The sequence below is a fragment of the Pseudorasbora parva genome, chromosome 14 (genome assembly GCF_024679245.1).
Source record: "Pseudorasbora parva isolate DD20220531a chromosome 14, ASM2467924v1, whole genome shotgun sequence".
NCBI lineage: Eukaryota > Metazoa > Chordata > Actinopteri > Cypriniformes > Gobionidae > Pseudorasbora > Pseudorasbora parva.
Window position 1 is genome coordinate 15,950,912 of NC_090185.1, and position 22,967 is coordinate 15,973,878.

Consider the following 22,967-nt stretch of genomic DNA (forward strand, 5'->3'; position numbering starts at 1 on the left):
TAGGGCTATTTTTGGAAAGCTTGGGGGTCTAGATTTTTTATTAAGATGTGATTTTGATATTAATAAGATTCCACTTGCATTGTCTAAATTTCATAGTCAAATACTATTGTTTTGGAAAATGATATTCACACACAACTTTACTCCACACAGTTCGGTTCTATGGAATAATAGAACAATACTTGTAAACAGAAAGTCATTATTCAAAATTGATTGGTTTGACAAAGGAATTGTCTTTGTGACGGATTTGATGGATTGTGAGGGGTTTTTTCTAACTCATAACAGTGTCGTGGAACGTTTTAATATAAGCTGTACTCATAGAGAGTATCAAAGAATTTGTAAAGCTATTCCTTTAGCCTTGATCCATTTAATTCAAAATACGTTGACTTACTCAAATGTTTCTCCTGTATTGCCGAATTTATTATTTGGACGTTATAAACTACTGGACGAAAATGTTAATAATAAGGCAGCTGTGGATGCTTTTAAATCCAAATTGTTTCATGATTATAATAAAAGCGGTTTCTCTGTAGACTTCTCTGAACTGTTGGGAAAGGCATTTTCTAAGTATGTTAAATGGCCAATTCCACCTAAGGTCAAAGAAACACATTTTAAAATTTGTCACAAGATTTATCCTGTTTTCAATTTTCTTCACAAGCGATTCAGATTTGACAAGGCTGGTTGTGCTTTTTGTGATTTTTCTGATGAATCTCTAGAACATTTATTCTTTACCTGTTCCATTTCAAGCCGGTTCTGGAGTGATGTTAGAGACTGGCTAACCTTAAAAATGTCAAACATCCCTGTTTTTAACATTAACCATATTCTGTTCTATGTTGATGGTTTAAATAACTCAACATCAGACACTGTGAATATTGTTTTCCTACTTGCTAAATATCATATTCATTGTTGCAAGTGGAGAAATTGTCACCCATGCTTTGAACATTTTATGAATGAATTTAAGGTATTTTACTCCTCACTGAAATTACTGAAGAACTGTCGTGCTCTGAAAATATCTGTGGACATGTCCAAATTTCTTGTGCTTTAAATGATCTATTTTTTATTTTATTCTTCTTTATTTGTATTTTATTATGGATCCCCTGTCTTTTTTTTCTTGTACTGTTTTTTGAGTTTATACTATGCTGTTACCTCTACGAGTTGTTGTATGCTATGTTAAAGTTTCATTAAAAAAATAAATAAATAAATAAATAAATAAATAAATAAATAAATAAATAAATAAATAAATAAATAAATAAAATAAAAAAAGACTGCAGAATCCGACAAAAAAAAAAAAAAAAAAAAAAAAAAAAAGAATATGGAGACCTGGAACCTGGAAAATGCTGCCCTCGGAGGACAAATTTAAAGGCAGGCATCAAGCAACGTCCGAATCCAATGTTACCTTCACTTCCTCCTGAGAGACCTTCATCTGATCGAGTTTTGAAGGCAGCAGTACATGTGTCCTTCACTGCCTTTGATATCCCACAATCCTGTGCTTTCCATTCAGTGACAGTTGAGCTGGGGTAAAAATATTGTGTCCGAAAGTTACGTTTGCTGGTCAGTTTGTGTGTAAATGTATATTTCTTGCCAATATTTTCCACTTCTGATGACATTTCTAGCGGAAAAAATTACTAGAATTAATTTAGTTCTCACCAAAGCTCGCTTTATTTCGCTGTAGATCATTAAACTGTTACACTGCCTTAGAAGTCTGTCCGAAATTAGTTTCGTGGGGTGCCTTTGTGCACAAAACACTGAGTGTTTTGTTATTGTCTGATGAGGCAGCGAGACAACGAGCAGCCGAAATCCACCTGTGATGCCAACAAGTGTACTGTTGCAAGTGGCTGTTGCTTGTAAAAGAACCATTCTGAGCAGATCTGTCTCATGCATTTATAATCCAAAAATGTTTGTGAACCTGTTCAACTGATTCATTCATTGAAAAGAAAGTTTGTTCAAAAATCAAAAATCGCTTGTTTGGAGTACGAGTTTAAGCAACATAAAAAAATGAAATGAATAAAGATTTATGATGACAGCTGTCTCTAGAGATTTCAAAAAGTGCAAATGCACTTTAACACACTGTGTCATAAATCACACGTGTCAGATTTGCTTTAATCAGTTTAACTAAATGAATGCAAAACAAAGCATATATATAGATATAGCATAGCCTATTTATTAAAGCTTGATTGGCACAAGTTCACATGTCATTTAAATTTCATAGAAATTTTACACATATCTTGTAGGCTAACTGAAAATCCCATAATGAGGACACTGTAAACGCCTACTTGATCATATAAAAATTTCACAAACAACAAAAATATATAGGCCTATTTTTTTGTAGCTTTTAATAACAAATAAATCTTAATACCCTACATTACATATGAGCATTCAAGTCGTTCACCGATTAAAAAATAGGGGATAAATTAGGCTACCTCAAAATATTTTAAGGATAAACTAAAGTTAGTAGTTTCTAATAACAAATAAATCAAAATACGTTCAAGGTCAGAAACTGGAAAACTTTACATTTCCATTCAATGGATTTTTATACTGGAAGAAAAGTGGCATCTATAACATTTTTTTTCTGTTCATCCCGAGGTTACCGTATACGAGGAGATTCTTAAAGGGGGGGTGAAACACTCAGTTTCAGTCAATCTCATGTCAATCTTGAGTACCTATAGAGTAGTATTGCATCCTTCATATCTCTGAAAAGTCTTTACTTTTATCATAAAAGAAATATGGGCTGTACCGAGTCTTTCCGGAAAAAAACGAGCAGCTGGAGGCGTATCGTGTGGGCGGAGCTAAAGAATGACGAGCACACCCAAAGGGGTGACGTCCTCAAGCGTGGAGAAACAAATGGCTATCTCAGCTAATACAGATATGATCCAGAATCAAATCTGAGGCAGAAATAAATTGAACAGGAGAAACGGCAACATCAGGACGTCCGTCTCTGTGGTATGTACTGTATTTAGTGGCCTGTCAACATTTCTGTGTCTTTACTCGCATGTGTATGAGGACATGATTCGGTTTCTGGACTATTGTATGCGACTAAACCTTAGAAGTAGCAAGCAAAATGGTTTTGCACGTCAGACTAGTGTAACGTTATACAGAACAACAATGGAGTAACCGTTAGCGCATTTGAATGACGAAGCACGCGATCGTGTCGTTTACTGATGTTTACTCACGCGACGATAGCCAACAGCACAGACATTTGAAGCAGTTTTACTCACCGGCTGCTTCCAAAGCAGGACCGAAGCTTTATCGCGGGGACCGCTCCGTCAACTTCTTTGGTATGATTTGGTGAAGTCCTGTGACAGCAGTGGCGTGGAAATCCACTTTGAGACGCGACTGAAGCGATGCTGTGAAGCTTCCCGTCATTTCTGCGTTCAAATCAGGTCAAATGCAGCGCTGCCTTCCCAGAATGCTGTGCTGAAGTGTTGAAGTCGCTCGACGTCACCCATAGGAATAAAGTGGAGCACGGCGCGCGACATAAGTGTTCACGGACGACTGGATCTACACCTGAGAGACTGTTTACGGCGTGCATTTCCTCTCTCTCGCTCTAGTCACGCGCGCGCGCACCCGCACCCTACCGGGAGAAGAGCCCATACTGCCCATACAAGGACCTTCCGCTCTATTAACGTCAAGTAGAGTCATACTCGAAAAAAACTCTCCGAAACTTGTGAGAAACCTGAAGGAGTATTTTTGACACAGAAATACTCTATCAAACATCCAACATTAGTTTTTTAAAATTTGTCTATGTTTAGGATGGGAATCCAAGTCTTTAACAGTATAAAAAGGTCAGTATGCATGAAACAGCATTTCACCCCCCCTTTAATATTTTTTCTTGGAAATGAACATGGCAAGGATCCCTAAACAATCCCACTTGAAATCTTTATTAGGCTTACGATAGGCTATAATAACAGTAATATAAAAACTAATTGAAGTAGCCTATTTAAATGGATTTACTTGAAATGCTTTAATTTGTAAAGAAAGAAAAAAACCTTTAGTAATTACTTAGATCTTATAGCTAAGTATGTTCAAGAGAACATGTCAACACTTTTATAGTTATCTAAACACCTCTGAAACCCAGACCACACACACATCTATTTAAACTGACGTGTGTTACTGAGGTGTTTAGAGTTCGCACCCTACACTTGGTTTGTGTGGCTAACTTCTAAATGTCTGTTTTTTTTAGTTCTGTCTGTGCATCATCCGTTATTTCCACCACTTAATCAAGCTCTTCTTTAAAACACGATGACGTTTTATCTCCAACCCGATCACATGTAAATGCGTATAAATAGTAAGAGTGTGCAATGTCGTGGAATGTATACACCCAAAACTAATTTTGGCGTGCATATGATACGCACTTTATGGCGTATATGACACACTCTTGGGTAGGTTTAGGGTAGTGGGGTGGGGTGGGGGGGTTCGTATGTATAATACGGCATAAAGTGCGTATCATATGCACGCGAAAAACAGCGTGGCATAGACGCCAATATGAGTTTTGGCGTATACATTCCACGACATTGCACACTCCTAGCCTACTATTTATACGCATTCTCTCTATGAAACATATAAACCACATTCACTGGTTCTAACACTTAAATAACTCTATAACGGTTTAACTGCACTATTATTATGTTTTATTTAAAATACTACAATGGATTTATCCCCTCATTTCGCTGCATTTTATTCTTTCTGCGCGGCCGTGGCACCACAACTGCATCCCTGCCGTTATAAAGCTTGGAAGCTTCAGGATAAACTCTGTGATCAAATAAACATAAGACTAAAACATGATTTCTGGGACCGATTGAAAAAATATTCAGCATCATATTCAAAACAGTGAAAATAGTCTCTCTACTAATATGTAAAAATCACATAGCCTACACATAATTTAAAGGTATTTAAATACATAAAGAGTAAGGTAGGCTATATAATAGCGTACTCTATTACAGTTAGATGAATAATAAACAACACAAGCACCATGTTACAGTCTGGGTGTGCAGGAAGGAAACAGGAGGCAGACGTCAAATAAAGATGGGGATTTAATATAAATGTGGAACAGAACAGAATGGCAACAACACAGGTAGGGCCTAACATAAACGGGAAAGGACCAGGAGTGCAGAGAAGTGTGAACAATATAAAGGGAGTGCTAATGAAGAGGGCCATGTCCAGAGAATCCAGGGAGAGCGGGAAAGCTGATGAGAGAGCGCAAACAGGTGAGGCAGGGAGGATTCTGGGGAATGGAGTCCGGGACAGGAGAGGATTGTGACACTAGATTGATTCTTTTTTTATTTCACCAGTAGGCGGCCACAAAACATTCAAGTGCTGTAACTTCACCAACAATACATTAAAGGAGCAGTCCAAAATCTTTAGGTGGATTTTTCTCCAAGCAGGTCTGTTGAGATTGACATTTTTGGGTGTTTTCCTGTAGACCCTTCTTTAAATTCCCTTCTTTAATTTTTTTTTAAAGACAGTCAAATATTTATTCTATATATATATATATATATATATATATATATATATATATATATATATATATATATATATATATATATATATAGACATTAAATATAAAACAGCAGTTGAACATTTTAAAAATCTATAACAGTTTTAAAAAAAGGCCACATCTCAAAAAAACAATGAAACCGATACAATATAAACTGTGAAAGAGATGTGGTTTCCTAATGCTTTAACAAAGGTTGCTTTAATAAAATAACTTGACCTTTTCAACTGCTCAGTACAGCAGGTCAGCGACACAGCACAGAATTATGGGAATTCTGCATCACTCATTGGTATTCAAATGCGACTGCATTTTAGACCCTCAAAGGAAATAACTCAAAATGGAAAACTTGTTAACACTTTCTTTAAACATATCCTGCTAGTTGTGTCTGTGAGCGTTGTGCTGTTAACAAAAGCTAATACAACAGCAAAAGTGCCAAAACTAAACTACAACGTAAAAATGACCACATTTTATTTTAGATTTTAGTCGTTTAATATATCAAATTTTATCAAATGTGCAATATATATTATACAGTTCAATATTAGTATAATACTAGAATAATTAATACTGAAAGTGGAAAAATTGTGTAGGAACAATTTTTACTCGCGAATCACAAGTAAAACTTTCCCAATTAATTACAAAGAAATGTCAAATTGAATTAGAAAAGCAGAAAGACTGAAACATTATTTACTTGTAACACTTACTCAAACAATCTTTTTTTTTTCAAATAAACTTAATTAAAAAAAATTACATTTATAATGTGTCGCAGAGTTAAAACGAAACTGGACAGATTGAAAATAAAACAGAAATAACTCTAATCATAACACATCCACTAGTCTTGTAAAATCTGCATTGAATTCGGGACATTCTGCCGTGTGAGAGTGCGTCGATCTCCACAATCCAGCAGTGAGTGATGTGACAGACGCTTGTGGTTTAGTAGCCGGTGTTCGGTGGCTGCAGGTGTGCGGGGTTATAGGCCGGCTGCTTGGTCTCTGGAGGCAGCTGACCGCTGGGATTTCCAGGGCTCGCTGAAAATAGAAAAAGTCAAATTAATTACTTTTTTTAAAGGAAAATATCAGTACATGGTCTCACTCTGTTCAGTACTAGGCAACTTGTCGGTTACTTGACAAAACAATAATAGTTACTTGAGTATTTGTGACTTATGTTACTGTTTAAAAAACACAACAATTATAGTGTCAACAAGTATTTATTAACTGTCAAACTGATGTTTGCAATAATTTAATCTTATATGTATTTAAGGCCAGGTATTGAAAAAATTCATGATTTGATTTCAATTCGATTCTGATTTAATATGAGTCAACATTACAGGGCAAATTCTCAAAGAAAAATGAATGCTGTAAACTATACAGAGAGTCGGTTGGTAAATTACTATAATAAAGGTTAAAGGAACTGTATGTAAGAAATGTATTTAATTTGCATTTAATTCATAAAATGGCCCTGATATGTCACTAGACATTAAAGGGATACTTCACCGTTTTTTCATATTAAACTATGTTATTCCCTTAACTAAGATGAGTTGATACATACCTCTGTCGTCTAAGTGCGTGCACTTAATCTCTCTGAGGCGGGGTGACATTCTGATAGCATTTAGCTTAGCACACTAATCACAGTTCATTCCTATGGAACCAAACAGAGATCAAGTTAGAAGCAACCAATCAACTCCACGTTTCCCCTATTTAAATACAGTTACACGAATAGTTGGACGATCAAGTATGGTGACACAAAATAATACGTGGCGCTTTTTTAACCGAGTTAAAAAGGAGAACTATAATGTATGGCGGAATAGCACTTCTGAGAGTACTTCAACTCTGCGCAGTAAAAAGTCCCGGCCGAAACATCCTCCCTCACATCTCCCCCTCCCTCTCTCATTTCCGTAAATAGAACCAACGTGACCTGCACGCCTGCATCAGTAGTAGTTTGAGCAGAGTTGAGGAAGTACCAGTTTGTAGGAAGATAGTTTGAACAATCATGGTTATAATGTGCGTCGTAAAGGGTTGTGAGAACAAGGCGAAGGTATTTAGTGCCGTCATGTTTCACCGATTTCGGCAGAAAGCTTGGTTAGCTGATTTGAACATTAATGCAACAACATCGCTGGAGATTCTGAAGAAATGGCGTGTTTGCTCCGAGCATTTCACATATTACCATATTGACATTAAAGCTTATAGTGTAAGGGGAGTTTTTATGTTTATTTTCTCACTGCGGTTGCAGGTTTCTATATTGAGAGGTTCATCTCATAAAATATGTTTGTTTGTTTTTATGATGTTCTCGTGAATGTTCCATCTGTAATATTAAACGTTGCTATGTTAAAGTATACTAATATTGGCTTTTGTCTTTTACTTAAGATCACTTGGAAAGCTGACACAGTGCCTGTTGATTTGGTGACACTAAGTTATAACGTTACACTACGGGCTTAGGCTTATACTTCATTTTTATTTCTGAGCTCACTTCTCAAGTGCATCAAACAGTCAAAAACTCTGTATTGCCTGTCTCACAAGCGCACTGATTTCGCAGCAAAGTTACTTGTGTTTACTAGGTTAAACAACAGTTTGATAAGCTAAGGTTACTGCCACCTGCACTTCAGGACAACCAAATACCATGCAAACGGACACTTACAGTGTTAGGTGATGATCCACTTTGTTGTGTTCTTGCTTTGATTATTGTCGGTGTGGCAGAATCCTTTAGGCGTAATCCTGTGGAGGTATAGTCCGCCTGTGTGACATGCTCGGAGCAAACACGCCATTTCTTCAGAATCTCCAGCGATGTTGTTGCATTAATGTTCAAATCAGCTAACCAAGCTTTCCGCCGAAATCGGTGAAACATGACGGCACTAAATACCTTCGCCTTGTTCTCACAACCCTTTACGACGCACATTATAACCATGATTGTTCAAACTATCTTCCTACAAACTGGTACTTCCTCAACTCTGCTCAAATTACTACTGATGCAGGCGTGCAGATCACGTTGGTTCTATTTACGGAAATGAGAGAGGGAGGGGGAGATGTGAGGGAAGATGTTTCGGCCGGGACTTTTTACTGCGCCGAGTTGAAGTACTCTCAGAAGTGCTATTCCGCCATACATTATAGTTCCCTTTCGTTCAGTCACTCCGACGTAACGTCAGTGACTGACGAATGGGGGTTTCGCTTAGAAGCCTGTCATCTCCGAGACTAGAAAGCGCCCAATGGCAGTGCCAATGCCATGGGCATGCGAGATTTGCATGCGTAACTCCGCCTACCCACGTGGGTATATAAGGAAGTAGCTGGCATCATCGCATTATGTTTTAATGCTTCGGAGCCAAGGGTTACATACCTTTCACTCCTACAAGCCTTCTGAGTTAAGTCAGTTCTTCGAGACGATCAGGATCTTCCAGTCGGTGTTGGTGTTCGGCGCGTTCCAGCGGTCACATACTTCCTGCCTGCTGGTCAGACGATTGGTTTCCAGTTGGTGTGTGGTCCCCTGGGCGCTTCGGCATCGACTGCGAGGTTAATCCTCTCACAAAAGAGCTCACACGTGGCACGTCCTTTTCAGGATGTCTCGCCCGTGTGCTTCTGGGTGTGGCCGGTCTCTACACTCTTCTGATGGGCACTCGCACTGTCTGGCATGCTTGGGCTTCCAGCATGCTCAGGCGGCGCTTGTGGATGAGTCATGTTCTCACTGCGGTAACATGGCCATCTCCGTGTTGCGGTCGAGACTCAATGATCTCCGTGCGGCCGCCGGAGTGAGAGTCCCCTCCGTCACCCCCCGATCTGACGTGTCCGCGGCCTCGGTCTCATCCGGTCCGCGGGGCGTCTCTTCGGCTGGTGGCCAGGGTGACCTGAGGGTGATGGTGTGGAATACAGCTCCGACGCTCACGCCTCGGCCCACACCCCCCTCTGTTGCACCGGTACCCGCGAGCGTTGTGATGGAGCCCGCGGCCTCGGTCTCGGCCGGTCCGCGGGTTTCGTTCGGCGCTCCAGAGGAGGATGAGATGTCGGTGACCGCATCGCAAGGTGGGCTAGAGTCCTCCGAGGATGAGGATTCGGCTGTGCTGCCGCCTCCGGGCGCGTCAGCATTGTCCGAGTCGGACCCGGAGTTGACAGCCATGCTTGCCCGGGCTGCCGCAGCGCTCGGTCTGGAGTGGAACCCTCCGCCCCGGCCGGAGCGTTCGCGGTTAGATGATTGGTTTTTGGGTGCGCCACGACAGGACAGCCGTCCTGCCGTGCCCCCAATACCTTTCTTCCCGGAAGTGCATGAGGAGGTTGCGCACTCGTGGAGGGCCCCCGTGTCTTCTCGCGAGCGTTTGGCAACCTCTTCCGCCTTCTCCGCCCTCGATGGGGCGGCGGCTAGAGGGTACACTGGGGTCCCCCCGGTGGAGCGTTCTGTGGCGATGCAACTGTGTCCCCAGAGCGCCTCCTCCTGGCGTGGCGACCCTAAGCACCCCTCCAAGGCCTGTAGATTCACATCTTCAATGGTGTCGAAGACCTACAGAGCTGCGGGGCAGGCTGCCGCTTCGCTGCATGCCATGGCAACCCTCCAGGCCTACCAGGCCAAGTTGCTGTGCGACATGCACGAGGGTGGAGCCGACCCAGGGCTCAGAGATGAGCTGCGTGCCGCGACCGACCTCGCTCTCCGGGCGACGAAGGTTACCGCACGCTCCCTGGGCCGGGTGATGTCCACTTGCGTGGTCCAGGAGAGACATCTATGGCTCAACCTGGCCGATATGCGGGACGCCGAGCGGACTCGTTTCCTCGACGCCCCCATATCCCAGGCTGGGCTATTCGGCGGTGCGGTCGAGAGCTTCGCCCAACAGTTCTCGGCCGCCCAGAAGCAGACTGAGGCTATTAAGCATATACTGCCCCGGCGGCCCGCTGCTGCACCCCAAGCGCCGCCGGCACAGTCGCCTCAGCTGCCTCGCCGCCGAGGGCGGCCTCCTGCGGTCCCCCCCGCTCCCGCGCGGCCACAGCAGCAGCCTTCACCCGGGCCGCGCCGCGGAGCGCGCCGCAAGAAGCCGCCCCAGTCCGCGCCAGCCCCGCGGCCCGCTAAACGCCAGGCCAAGCGGCGCTCCTGACGCGGACAGCTCAGAGATGGGCAGTTCTTTCCAGGAGACGGCAGCAGGGCCGCTCCTTCCCCCGGTGGAGGGCCGGGGGAGAATCTTTCGTTCCGCTGCCGCCCCCCGGGGTGGCAGCACCCTAATGTGGTTAAAGAAAGAACTGACATACCCATCTCTGAGCACACAGAGACCGGTGACGGCAGTGTGCGCCGCCCCCGGGCCACGCCGCTCTCGTCCCTCTCTGTCGCCAGCCCCCTCTCAGAGCAGACCCCAGTGGAACGCGAGTCCTTCCCTGGTCTCCTCTGTCAGGGCGCAGCTGTTACCGCCGCCCCGACACCGGGCCGCTACGCCACCCGAGTCCGGGCCGGTAACGCTGCCTCGCTGCCCCACCGAGGGTACGCCGGTGCTCCGCATGACCCCGTTGGTACACTCCCTGGGAGCGTGGCTACAGCTGCCGGGACTGTCCCGCTGGGTCGCACGGACCATCCGGCTCGGCTACGCGATTCAGTTCGCGCGAGCTCCTCCCCGCTTCCGGGGTGTCCGGTACACCGTGGTGGGGTCCAATGCCCCAGTCATGCGTGCGGAGATCGCAACCCTACTGGCGAAGGGTGCGGTCGAGCTCGTCCCTCCAGCCGAGATGAAGTCCGGCTTCTACAGCCCTTACTTCATTGTACCGAAGAAATCCGGTGGGTTACGACCGATCCTGGACCTTCGCGTCCTGAACCGATCCCTTTACAGGCTTCCGTTCAGGATGTTGACTGCGAAACGCCTTTTCGAATGCGTTCGTCCATGCGATTGGTTTGCAGCGATCGACCTGAAGGACGCGTACTTCCATGTGTCCATCCTTCCGCGACACAGACCGTTCCTACGGTTTGCGTTCGAAGGGCGGGCATATCAGTATGCTGTACTACCATTCGGGCTAGCTCTGTCCCCTCGCGTCTTCACGAAGATTGTCGAGGCAGCCCTTGCGCCTCTCCGGCAGCAAGGGGTTCGCATCCTGAACTATCTCGACGACTGGCTCATACTGGGCCACTCTCGGGACCGGGTGTGCGAACACAGAGACCTGGTTCTCCACCACTTAGCTCGTTTGGGCCTTCGGGTCAACTGGGAGAAGAGCAAACTCTGCCCCGTGCAGAGGATCTCTTTTCTCGGTATGGAGATCGACTCGGTCGCCATGTGCGCGCAGCTTACCGGCTTGCGCGCGCAGTCGCTGCTGACTTGCCTCAGGCAGATAGAGAGCAAGCGTGCGGTTCCACTGAAACTATTTCAGAGGCTCCTGGGGCATATGGCATCTGCAGCCGCGGTAACGCCGCTCGGATTGCTTCATATGAGACCGCTTCAGCACTGGCTTCGCGATCGAGTCCCGAGATGGGCATGGCGGTCTGGCACGCTCCGGGTCCCAGTGACTCAGGCCTGCAGACAGACACTCACCCAGTGGTCGAACCTCAGTTTTCTACGGGCAGGAGTGCCCTTAGAACGAGTTTCCCGGCATGTTGTTGTGTCAACAGATGCGTCCACCACGGGTTGGGGTGCCATGTGCAATGGACATGCAGCCGCCGGCTCTTGGTCAGAGAGCCAGAGCCGCCTGCATATCAATTGCCTCGAGTTGCTGGCAGTACGGTTCGCCCTGCACCGCTTCCGAGCGTTGCTGAAGGGTTAACACGTACTAGTCAGATCGGACAACACGGCCGTAGTAGCGTACATCAACCACCAGGGCGGTCTACGCTCCCGCCGCATGTCTCAACTCGCCCGCCATCTCGTTTTATGGAGTCAGAAGCGCCTGAGGTCCCTTCGTGCTGTCCATATCCCGGGGATCCTGAACCGTGCAGCCGACGAGCTCTCACGGGTTCAGCCAATCCCTGGGGAGTGGAGACTCCATCCCCAGTCGGTCCAGCTGATTTGGGATCAGTTCGGGGACGCACAGGTAGATCTGTTTGCCTCCCACGACTCGTCCCACTGCAGCCTCTACTATTCCCTGACCGAGGGCACGCTCGGCACGGATGCACTGGCGCACAGCTGGCCGCAGGGCCTACGCAAGTATGCGTTTCCCCCAGTGAGCCTTCTTGCACGTGTTCTGTGCAAGGTCAGGGAGGACAAGGAGCAGGTCATTTTGGTCGCCCCGTACTGGCACGGCCGGACCTGGTTCCCAGAACTAGTGCTCCTTGCGACAGCCCCTCCCTGGCCAATTCCTCTGAGACAAGACCTACTCTCTCAGAGACGGGGCACCCTGTGGCACCCGCGTCCCGATCTTTGGAACCTCCACGTGTGGCTCCTGGACGGGACGCGGCAGGTTTGAGTACCCTACCACCTCCGGTGGTGGCTACCATCACTTCCGCTCGGGCCGAGTCCACGAGGCAGGCCTATGCGTTGAAGTGGAACCTCTTCGTCAATTGGTGCTCTTCTCGCCAAGAAGACCCCTGGAAATGCCCGATCGGGTCTGTGCTCTCTTTCCTCCAGGAAGGGTTGGATCGAAGGCTGTCTCCATCCACCCTGAAGGTTTATGTGGCCGCTATCGCCGCCTACCATGACCTCCTGGACGGGAAAACGGTAAGTAAGCACGACCTGGTCATCAGGTTCCTGAGGGGTGCGAGGAGACTACATCCTCCTCGCGCTCCTCTCGTACCCTCTTGGGACCTCTCAGTAGTTCTAAGTGCTCTGCAGAGGGCCCCATTTGAGCCTTTGCGGTCAGTAGATGTTAAGTTCTTGTCTATGAAGACAGCGCTCCTGACCGCACTGGCCTCCATCAAGAGGGTAGGGGACCTGCAGGCATTTTCGGTTGACGAAGCGTGCCTGGAATTCGGGCCGGCCGACTCTCACGTGATCCTGAGACCCCGGCCTGGATATGTGCCCAAGGTTCCCACCACTCCGTTCAGAGACCAGGTGGTGAACCTGCAAGCGCTGCCTTTGGAGGAGGCAGACCCAGCCTTGGCACTGCTCTGTCCAGTACGCGCCCTTCGCGCTTACGTAGACAGGACGCAGTGTTTCAGGACCTCAGACCAGCTCTTTGTCTGTTATGGTGGGAAGCTGAAAGGGAAGGCTCTCTCAAAGCAAAGGCTGTCTCACTGGATAGTGGACACCATTGTTTTGGCTTACCAGCAGCAGGGACGCCCATGTCCCCTTGGGGTCAGGGCCCATTCCACCCGGAGTGTGGCCTCCTCTTGGGCTTTAGCACATGGCGCTCCGCTGACAGACATCTGCAGAGCTGCAGGCTGGGCGACACCAAACACATTCGCCAGGTTTTATAACCTCCGAGTGGAGCCTGTATCCGACTATGTACTCGCCTCTGCAAGTGGCCGGTAATGGATTGGCTCAGGTGTCTTCGCTTGCTCGCCATTCCACTCCACGGACTGGATACGTGCGATATTCTTCTCAGGTGAGTTCCCCGAGAGCCCTGAGCTCCTCCAGCACTGATGACGCCGACGCCAGTAAGTCTGCCCTTAGCCCAGACACTCGTGTCCGGCCAGGTGCCCCATGTGCATGGTTCCCCTCCGGCGACCCCCACATGTGTATTTCCACCGTAAGCCTCCCTGAGCGGGTGTATTCCCTTGGCAACCTTGCCACCTCCTGGGGTTAAAAATCCACCTTCGGCTGGTACCCCAGTGATCTTCCGTATGCAGCCCCCCGGGGTCATACGTGTATCCCTAAGTCCTCCCTACGGGTAGGCATCTTGGCGCATATCTCCTCCTGGAATATGCCTCCCAGTGTACCTTGGTATTCCTGCGTTAAGTAGAGGCCTTTGACCGTCCTACTTGCATCTGGGTTCTCACGCTTGCGCAGGGCACTGGAAGACAGCCGAGTGGCGTTATTGCATTGGGACCCCCATTCGTCAGTCACTGACGTTACGTCGGAGTGACTGAACGAAAGGGAACGTCTCGGTTACGTATGTAACCCTCGTTCCCTGAGGAGGGAACGGAGACGTAACGTCCCGTTGCCACATCCGCTGTGCCGCTGGAACGGAGTTCAACTTGGCTCCTCAGCAGGTAAAACATAATGCGATGATGCCAGCTACTTCCTTATATACCCACGTGGGTAGGCGGAGTTACGCATGCAAATCTCGCATGCCCATGGCATTGGCACTGCCATTGGGCGCTTTCTAGTCTCGGAGATGACAGGCTTCTAAGCGAAACCCCCATTCGTCAGTCACTGACGTTAAGTCTCCGTTCCCTCCTCAGGGAACGAGGGTTACATACGTAACCGAGACGTTCTCCTTTTTAACTCGGTTAAAAAAGCGCCACGTTTTATTTTGTGTCACCATACTTGATCGTCCAACTATTCGTGTAACTGTATTTAAATAGGGGAAACGTGGAGTTGATTGGTTGCTTCTAACTTGATCTCTGTTTGGTTCCATAGGAATGAACTGTGATTAGTGTGCTAAGCTAAATGCTATCAGAATGTCACCCCGCCTCAGAGAGATTAAGTGCACGCACTTAGACGACAGAGGTATGTATCAACTCATCTTAGTTAAGGGAATAACATAGTTTAATATGAAAAAACGGTGAAGTATCCCTTTAAGGTGTACTGTATCATTTAACACACCTTCATATGTTTATTCGTGTTTATTTTGTTTATTAACTGCCGCTTCACTTGATCAAGGCTCTACAGTGATCTGCCACGCCACACTAAAGAGCGCAATAACTAGATTTTTTGTTTGAATTTCATAATAAAATTTACAAAAATGATTGGTCAATTGAAATCTGATGCTCCATCTGAAATCAAATATTTCCCTATATAGGATATGAAAAACAGTACGTCAGAATAGTAGTGTGTCCAAACTCATAGTATTTAAAAAAAACTAGAGGAAAAGTCTCTGGATGATCAATTACTTCTGCAGAGATTCTGAAGTGCACCTTCAATGGACACTTTACTATCCCATGAGCCCACGGGAGAGGATTTTTGAATTGCGGTAAAGCGTAACAACATGGCGGATCTAGTACGCTCGAATTTCATTCATACTATATAAAGCAAGGGTGTCCAGTCCTGCTCCTGGAGGGCCACTGTCCTGTAAAGTTTACCTCCAACCCCAATTAAACAGCTAAACCAGCTTATCACCGTCTCACTAGACATACTACACACTTCCAGGCAGGTGTGTTGAAAGCTAAACTCTACAGGTCAGTGGCCCTCCAGGAAGGAGCAGGGTTGGACCTAAACAAAATGGGACAAAATCAGTTTTGCACCCCTGCTCTAGTACTAGGTCTTCTTACCGGCCACCTGATATGGGGGTGGGGGTGCGGGTCCTGGTACGTATGTCTGTCCCATCTGCATAGGCTGACCGCCGTAGCCCGGTTGAGTCGGCACAGGCTGGTATGCTGGATACTGAACTGGCTGCATGACAGGCGGCTGCTGAATGCTTTGTGCATTCATGACTGTAGTCACATGCGTTCCTACAGCTGTGGGAAAAACAAGACAAATAAACATGATAATTCTTATTAGTTTACTACCAGCCTAAATAATGTAACATTATACATTCTATTAACACTAAAACACTTACGTCTGGGCCTTTGGCGCATTTTATAGATAAAGCACCAGGGGCAGCAGCAGCAACAGAAGATGGCACACCCAATGCAGAAGACCACAGTTACTACTATTCCTGCAGCAATGCCGGCGACATTGATTCTTCTGCAGCACAAATTATATAAATATAAATATTAAGCAACAACAATTATATACACTCTTTACCATGTTCTAGTATATGTAATAAAAACATCATATTTATATATTCTAAGGTTATTACTTAAATGTTATGTATTTAATTGCCTATAGTATCTGTAGTTAGTTTGGAGACTAGCCATTAAAATTCAATTCTACGGTTTCTATTCTGAAGCAACTGAAAACGACTGCATCACTGACCAACTGAAACTTGTGTCTAAAGTCAATGCCACAACTACTGGGGGTTGCCCAGTAAAAAAAACTGGTCATTATTGTGATTGAGCCGATGAGTTTTTGAAAATGGAGAGGTTGCCAGGACGGAGTAACGGAAAATGACATCATCAGACTTCTCATTCAGTGAGGTTTGCTGTGCTACGTGGTCACGAAAACTGTCATTTTTGGTCTAAGAGGCGCAGCGGCAGGCACATCCGCTTCTCACAGAGTAATATTTGGCTGAATGGTTTTATATATATATATATATATATATATATATATATATATATATATATATATATATATATATATATATATATATATATATATATCTCACCTAAAGGATTATTAGGAACACCTGTTCAATTTCTCATTAATGCAATTATCTTATCAATCACATGGCAGTTGCTTCAATGCATTTAGGGGTGTGGTTCTGGTCAAGACAATCTCCTGAACTCCAAACTGAATGTCAGAATGGGAAAGCAATTTTGAGCGTTGCATGGTTGTTGGTGCCACACGGGCCGGTCTGAGTATTTCACAATCTGCTCAGTTACTGGAATTTTAACACACAACCATTTCTAGGATTTACAAAGAATGGTGTGAAAAGGGAAAAACATCCAGTATGCAGCAGTCCTGTGGGCAAAAATGCCTTGTTGATGCTAGAGGTCAGGGGAGAATGGGCCGACTGATTTAAGCTGATAGAAGAGCAACTTTGACTGAAATAACCACTTGTTACAACCGAATTATGCAGCAAAACATTCGTGAAGCAACAAACACCCCCCCCCCCCCCCCCCAGATGGGAGAGTCAGAATTTAGCGTAAAGAGAATGAGAAAATGGATCCATCATGCCTTGTTACCACGGTGTAGTCTGGTGGTGGTGGTGTAATGGTGTTGGTGATGTTTTCTTTGCAGACTTTAGGCCCCTTAGTGCCAATTGGGCATCGTTTAAATGCCACGGCCTACCTGAGCATTTTTCCTTACCATGTCCATCCCTTTATGACCACCATGTACCCATCCTCTGATGGCTACTTCCAGCAGGATAATGCACCATATCACAAAGCTCGAATCATTTCAAATTGGTTTCTTGAACATGACAATGAGTTCACTGTACTAAAGTCACCAGATCTCAACCCAATAGAGCATCTTTGGGATGTGGAGGAACGGGAGCTTTGTGCCCTGGATGTGCATCCCACAAATCTCCATCAACTGCAAGATGCTATCCTATCAATATGAGCCAACATTTCTAAAGAATGCTTTCAGCACCTAGAATTAAGGCAGTTCTGAAGGCGAAAAGGGGTCAAACACAGTATTAGTATGGTGTTCCTAATAATCCTTTAGGTTTTATATATATATATATATATAATATACAGTGAGGAAAATAAGTATTTGAACGTAGGTGCATGGCCACTGTGAGAAACGTAATCTAAAAAAAAAAAAATCCAGAAATCACAATGTATGATTTTTAGGGCTGTCAATCAATTAAAATATTTAATTAATCACAATTTAATCGCACATTTTTATCAATTGTAAATGTATCTTAAATTAAGTTTAAGTTAAGTTTTTAATACTAACATGGGTTTGGACAAATATGCATGCTTTATGCAAATGTACATTTATTATTAGTAAAACCATACTTATTCAATAATAATCAATAGAGCATGAAGACTAGACATATCAAAGGTCATGTTTATCAAAGATATTGTTCATGTCTCTTAAACCTAAACTTAAAAATTATGAATAAGCAGTGATTTCTCTCATTTTAAGAATATAAAGGGAGTTTTTACACTGGCAGTTTAATTCAGAGCAGGGCACAGTTCGTATGAAAAACTGGTTATGTGAAAGCTGTCGTGCGGACCGGTTAGCGCACCAGTACCACACTATACCTGGGTGAGGTCGATATTCCACGAGTAGGAATATAGTGCAGCCCGTTTAAGAGATCCGCGTTCCCTGTTAAACTGCCGGTATTTTGTATGTGTGCCGAACTGTGCCACGATTCACTTGGACGTTGTGCAGAAGACGGACTAGGGAGCGCTATTGTTCAGAAAAGTATTCATTTTAGCCGATTGTAATGTATTTCGTTCAATAAAACACATGTACAGTGTAAGTGTTGATGGTGTAAATGATTTACCTCAGAATGAGCGAGAGTGAGCTTGCAGTGCATGGCGCTCGGACTGCAGAGAATGTGCTCAGTGAAAAAACGATAGACCTGAAGTCTAATAAAAGTTAAACAGAAAATATAGTGGCTTAGGCAAAAACTGCACTTTTGGTTTAGAATAGTAATGTTAATGTCAACCCTTTTCTTTCCCTATTAACGTTTGCTGCTGTATCCTTTGTGTCTGACTGCTCTCACTTTCTCCAACTATGGGCTATGCTATGGATCAAACAGAAAATACGCGCTGCGTTAACACGTGTTAATTAATTAGTGCTGTTAAAATGATTTTGTGTCAACTTGTTAAGATTGCTCCAACAGTGGACCTTTTTTCACCAAGCTTGGCAATTTCCCCGTAGCCCTTTCCAGCCTTGTGGAGGTGTACAATTTTGTCTCTAGTGTCTTTGGACAGCTCTTTCATCTTGGCCATGTTAGTAGTTTGATTCTTACTGATTGTATGGGGTGGACAGGTGTCTTTATGCAGCTAACAACATCAAACAGGTGCATCTAATTTAGGATAATAAATGGAGTGGAGGTGGACATTTTAAAGGCAGACTAACAGGTCTTTGAGGGTCAGAATTCTAGCTGATAGACAGGTGTTCAAATACTTATTTGCAGCTGTATCATACAAATAAATCAAAATAGATTAAAAAATCATACATTGTGATTTCTAGATTTTTTTTTCTTTTTTCTTCAGATTATGTCTCTATGACATGCACCTACGATGACAATTTCAGACCCCTTCATGGTTTCTAAGTGGGAGAACTTGCAAAATAGTGGGGTGTTCAAATACTTATTTTTCTCACTATATATATATATATATATATATATATATATATATATATATATATATATATATATATATATATATATATATATATATAGTATGTGTCAATATTCCAAGTAAGTCACAGTCGTTTATGTCTTAAATAAAAATAAACTAGTAAACTGAGAAAGATAACACAAGTGTTAAAGTCAGTATAAAAATACCAGATCTATAAAGAAAACCAGGCAGAAAAAAACAAAAGAACTGCTCTTGACTAATCCATTTTTGTAACATTAATCAGAGTAAATATACATTTCATTTACACAATGAAGACTATGCAGTGTTTTTACACATATCATTTATACGCATATAGCAGGCGTTTCAAACTCAATTTACCTGGGGTCCGGTGGAGGTAAATTCTGGGTCAGGCTGGCCGCGACAAGTTCTTCAACATGAATATTTCTTCTCAACATGAATGGTTTTTCATGAACATAGGGTTCTCTTGCCTACTTTATTTTTTTTTTTAAATATAGCCTGTAGAAATTAAATCAATATGTAGCCTAATAATGAAATAATTAATGATTTTAATTTTATTTAAAATAATATACTAATTCAAAGCAAGACCGTAGCCAGGTCAAACAGAACAGTGAAAAAAATTCTAGTTGGGAAATCATCTTTTTGAGACTATTTTCATTAATTTACGTCAAATATATTTATTCCCGAGATTCTTGGCATGAGTGATTATCCCCCTTTAATGTGTGTGTGTGTGTGTGTGTGTGTGTGTGTGTGTGTGTGTGTGTGTGTGTGTGTGTGTGTGTGTGTGTGTGTGTGTCTGTTTGTGTGTTTTAACAGTTTGTCAGGAATCAAATTTACATATGTGATTTAAACAACCATCCATTCACACACTTGTCAGTTTTGCCTGAAATGCGTCCTTGACCACCTCCTGAATTGCTTTGTTTGAGTGATCGGATTTAAATCCGTCTCGAAAGAATATCAGAAGACCATTACTTCTGGTCTTTTCACAATTGGATAGATATCTGGTGATATCAATGGTGAGTGAGCAGGTGTACAAAAGTCCATAACTCTTCCAGCTGCCCTGAAGGAACCCTCGCTGCTGCTGCTGGACACTACTACTGCTTAAATTGAAAGGCCTGTTGTTGATTATTACAATAAATAGGTCTAATATTATGTTTGTGTTTGACTGTTCAGTACTGTTCATATTTACATTTAAAAGCAGACATAACAGTAACCTAAAAGTTACTTTCCCTAACAAATTACTTTTGATATAGGCTACAGTAATTGGTAAAGTAATTCAATTACTTTTAAAAGTAACTGTATAATTTTCAGTAACTGCCCAGCACTGAACACTTAAACAACACATGCAGAATAAATAACTATGACATTTTACAGTTACAGATTATGAGGGAGAAGTTATAAAGTAAACACTGACTTTGTGACTTTTTATAATATAAAAAATATGTTTTTTTAAACACTTAGCCTACATTAGACTTCAAATCTTCTCCCCTCTTCAGCAGGACAAAGATATTTTATACGGGTTTGGAACGACATGAGGGTGTGTTAAAAGGGACTTTTAGGAGATATTTGTCATAAGACAGAAACGACTCAAAATGACTTACATATTGCACAAGTCTTGATCATCCTCGGATAATTTCAAATTGTTATTGGCGCAGCAGTATCTGTTTTTACAGGTCCCACAGCAGTGCTCCCATATACTGCATTGTTCCGAAGGCTTGTACACGTTGCTTCTGGTGTAGTAGCTTTTACAATTTTCAAAAAAACCTTAAAGAACAGGGGAAATGTAACACATTTTATAAAAAAAAACCCCTGATATTCTATGTTTAAATTATTTATTTTGTACGTGACATTCATCTATAGATTTCTATAATAGGTCGTCTAACTTACCGACTGTGACCGTGAATAAACCCGCAGACATGAACAGAAGAAAGACAACGGAGGAGGCCATAGCGATGCTCTTCCTTCTTCTGATGAAGTCTACAGCTCTGCCAAATATACTGAAGGTTCGTTCATATTAATTAAGTAGGTGGGCTTATAGGAGTCCCATCCCCATCCCTGTTTTTGATCAACTGCACGATGAAACGAAAGTGAAAGAAACTTATCGTAATGTTTAAATCTGAAAACCACATATAATTTAGCCTATATAAATCTTTTTTGTTGTTCACTTTTAAGAACAAACATGTTGTATATGAGCGCCTTCGATTCAGTGTCTGATTTGTTTGATAGTTGCAGCTTCAGAATATTAAAATGCATCTTTAAGAGGGTGCAAAAAAATATATATTTCTCACACGTGTATATGTGTGGATGCTTTTGAACACATCCGTTTAGTTTAAGATGTATGCAATGAATTAATCAATAAACAAAAGGACATTAAATGAACGTCTCATTTACTAATAATTGCGTGGATTATTTCGTATTTCTCCTCACGAAAAATCTCCGCATACTTTAACACATTGCACGTGAATTTGTTTTTAATTTCGTTCTAATGAGAATTGAGAATGATAATTTAGAGAATTCTAAATACTCACGAGGTTATTATTTGCATAAAACACGCCCAATCCATTTCCATTTAAATTATTTTCGCCGACCTTTACAGTGGTGAAATTTACAGTAGACATTGTATGCTTTATTTGGACATTCAGTTTTCACGATGGCACAACACAATTAGAACATAACAATAATTACGATTAATAATATAGGATAATAAAAAAAACAAGCAAACACACTGTAAAAAATTATTTAGAAAAAAAGTTAGCTGATTGCTTTAAAATTTTGAGTTCATTGAAATTAAAATTTTGAGTTAATACAATGAACATTTTTTGAGATTCGACAGCCTTTATTAAAATATTATTAAAATATTTTGTAAGAATTTTGGGTAATTTTGTGTGTTTTATTTGTGATGACGCAGTGAAACATGCCAAATTGTGCTATTTTCATGATTTATCAAATTTTTTATGTGGTTCAGATACAAAAATATTTTGATTTTCTATTTCTTAAACTAATTTCCTTCATTGTATCAACTCAAATTTTTAATTTCAATAAACTCAAAATTTTAAGGCAACCAGGTTACTTACTTTTTTAATTTAATTTAACAAAAACCACCACAAATTTTTTACAGTGCATGAATAAGCAATAGCCTACCATCTCAAAATAGAACCAAATAGCAAATAAAAGAAAAGGGGAAAAAATATCCCTGTACTTGAATAATCATCTCAATCGCCATCGGAGTAGCCTACTTCTAGTCTGTGACTGTATTGCCTCCTGAATCCACAGGTTTACTCTCCTGGCCTTTTTGCCAGCAAAGTCATCTATGATATCATCATATGACAACTGATTTGAAACCACACGGTTGATGCTGATGAAGTCCACTGAGACGTTCTTGCATCATTGTGGTTCTCAAGTATGTTATAATAAGTTTGAGCTTAGAAAAGCTTCTCTCAGCTGAAGCTACAGTTACCGGGAGAGTGGCTGAGATTCTAAGGGCAACATGTTGGGGTATATTTCAGTTATAGCTTCTTGTCATGCAGAAATGGGAGAAGTTCCATGTTTGTTATGTTGTCTGATGGGAGTTGTGGAAAGTTCTGCATTTCCATTGCAATTTCATTGCCATCAATATCAGGCTGATTGA

At 43.0% G+C, this 22,967-nt stretch overlaps 1 protein-coding gene across 1 annotated transcript; it reads right to left on the reverse strand.

Moving 5' to 3' along the window:
* Nucleotides 1-5,547: 5,547 nt before the first annotated feature.
* On the reverse strand, nucleotides 5,548-21,314 carry LOC137040192 (protein shisa-5-like). Its single transcript, XM_067415635.1, has 5 exons — nucleotides 21,227-21,314; nucleotides 20,941-21,103; nucleotides 16,018-16,145; nucleotides 15,731-15,916; nucleotides 5,548-6,510 (listed from the first exon to the last, which is right to left on the reverse strand). The coding sequence occupies exons 1-5, from the start codon at nucleotides 21,285-21,287 to the stop codon at nucleotides 6,416-6,418; spliced, it is 633 nt and encodes a 210-aa protein (XP_067271736.1). The 5' UTR covers nucleotides 21,288-21,314; the 3' UTR covers nucleotides 5,548-6,415.
* Nucleotides 21,315-22,967: the final 1,653 nt, after the last annotated feature.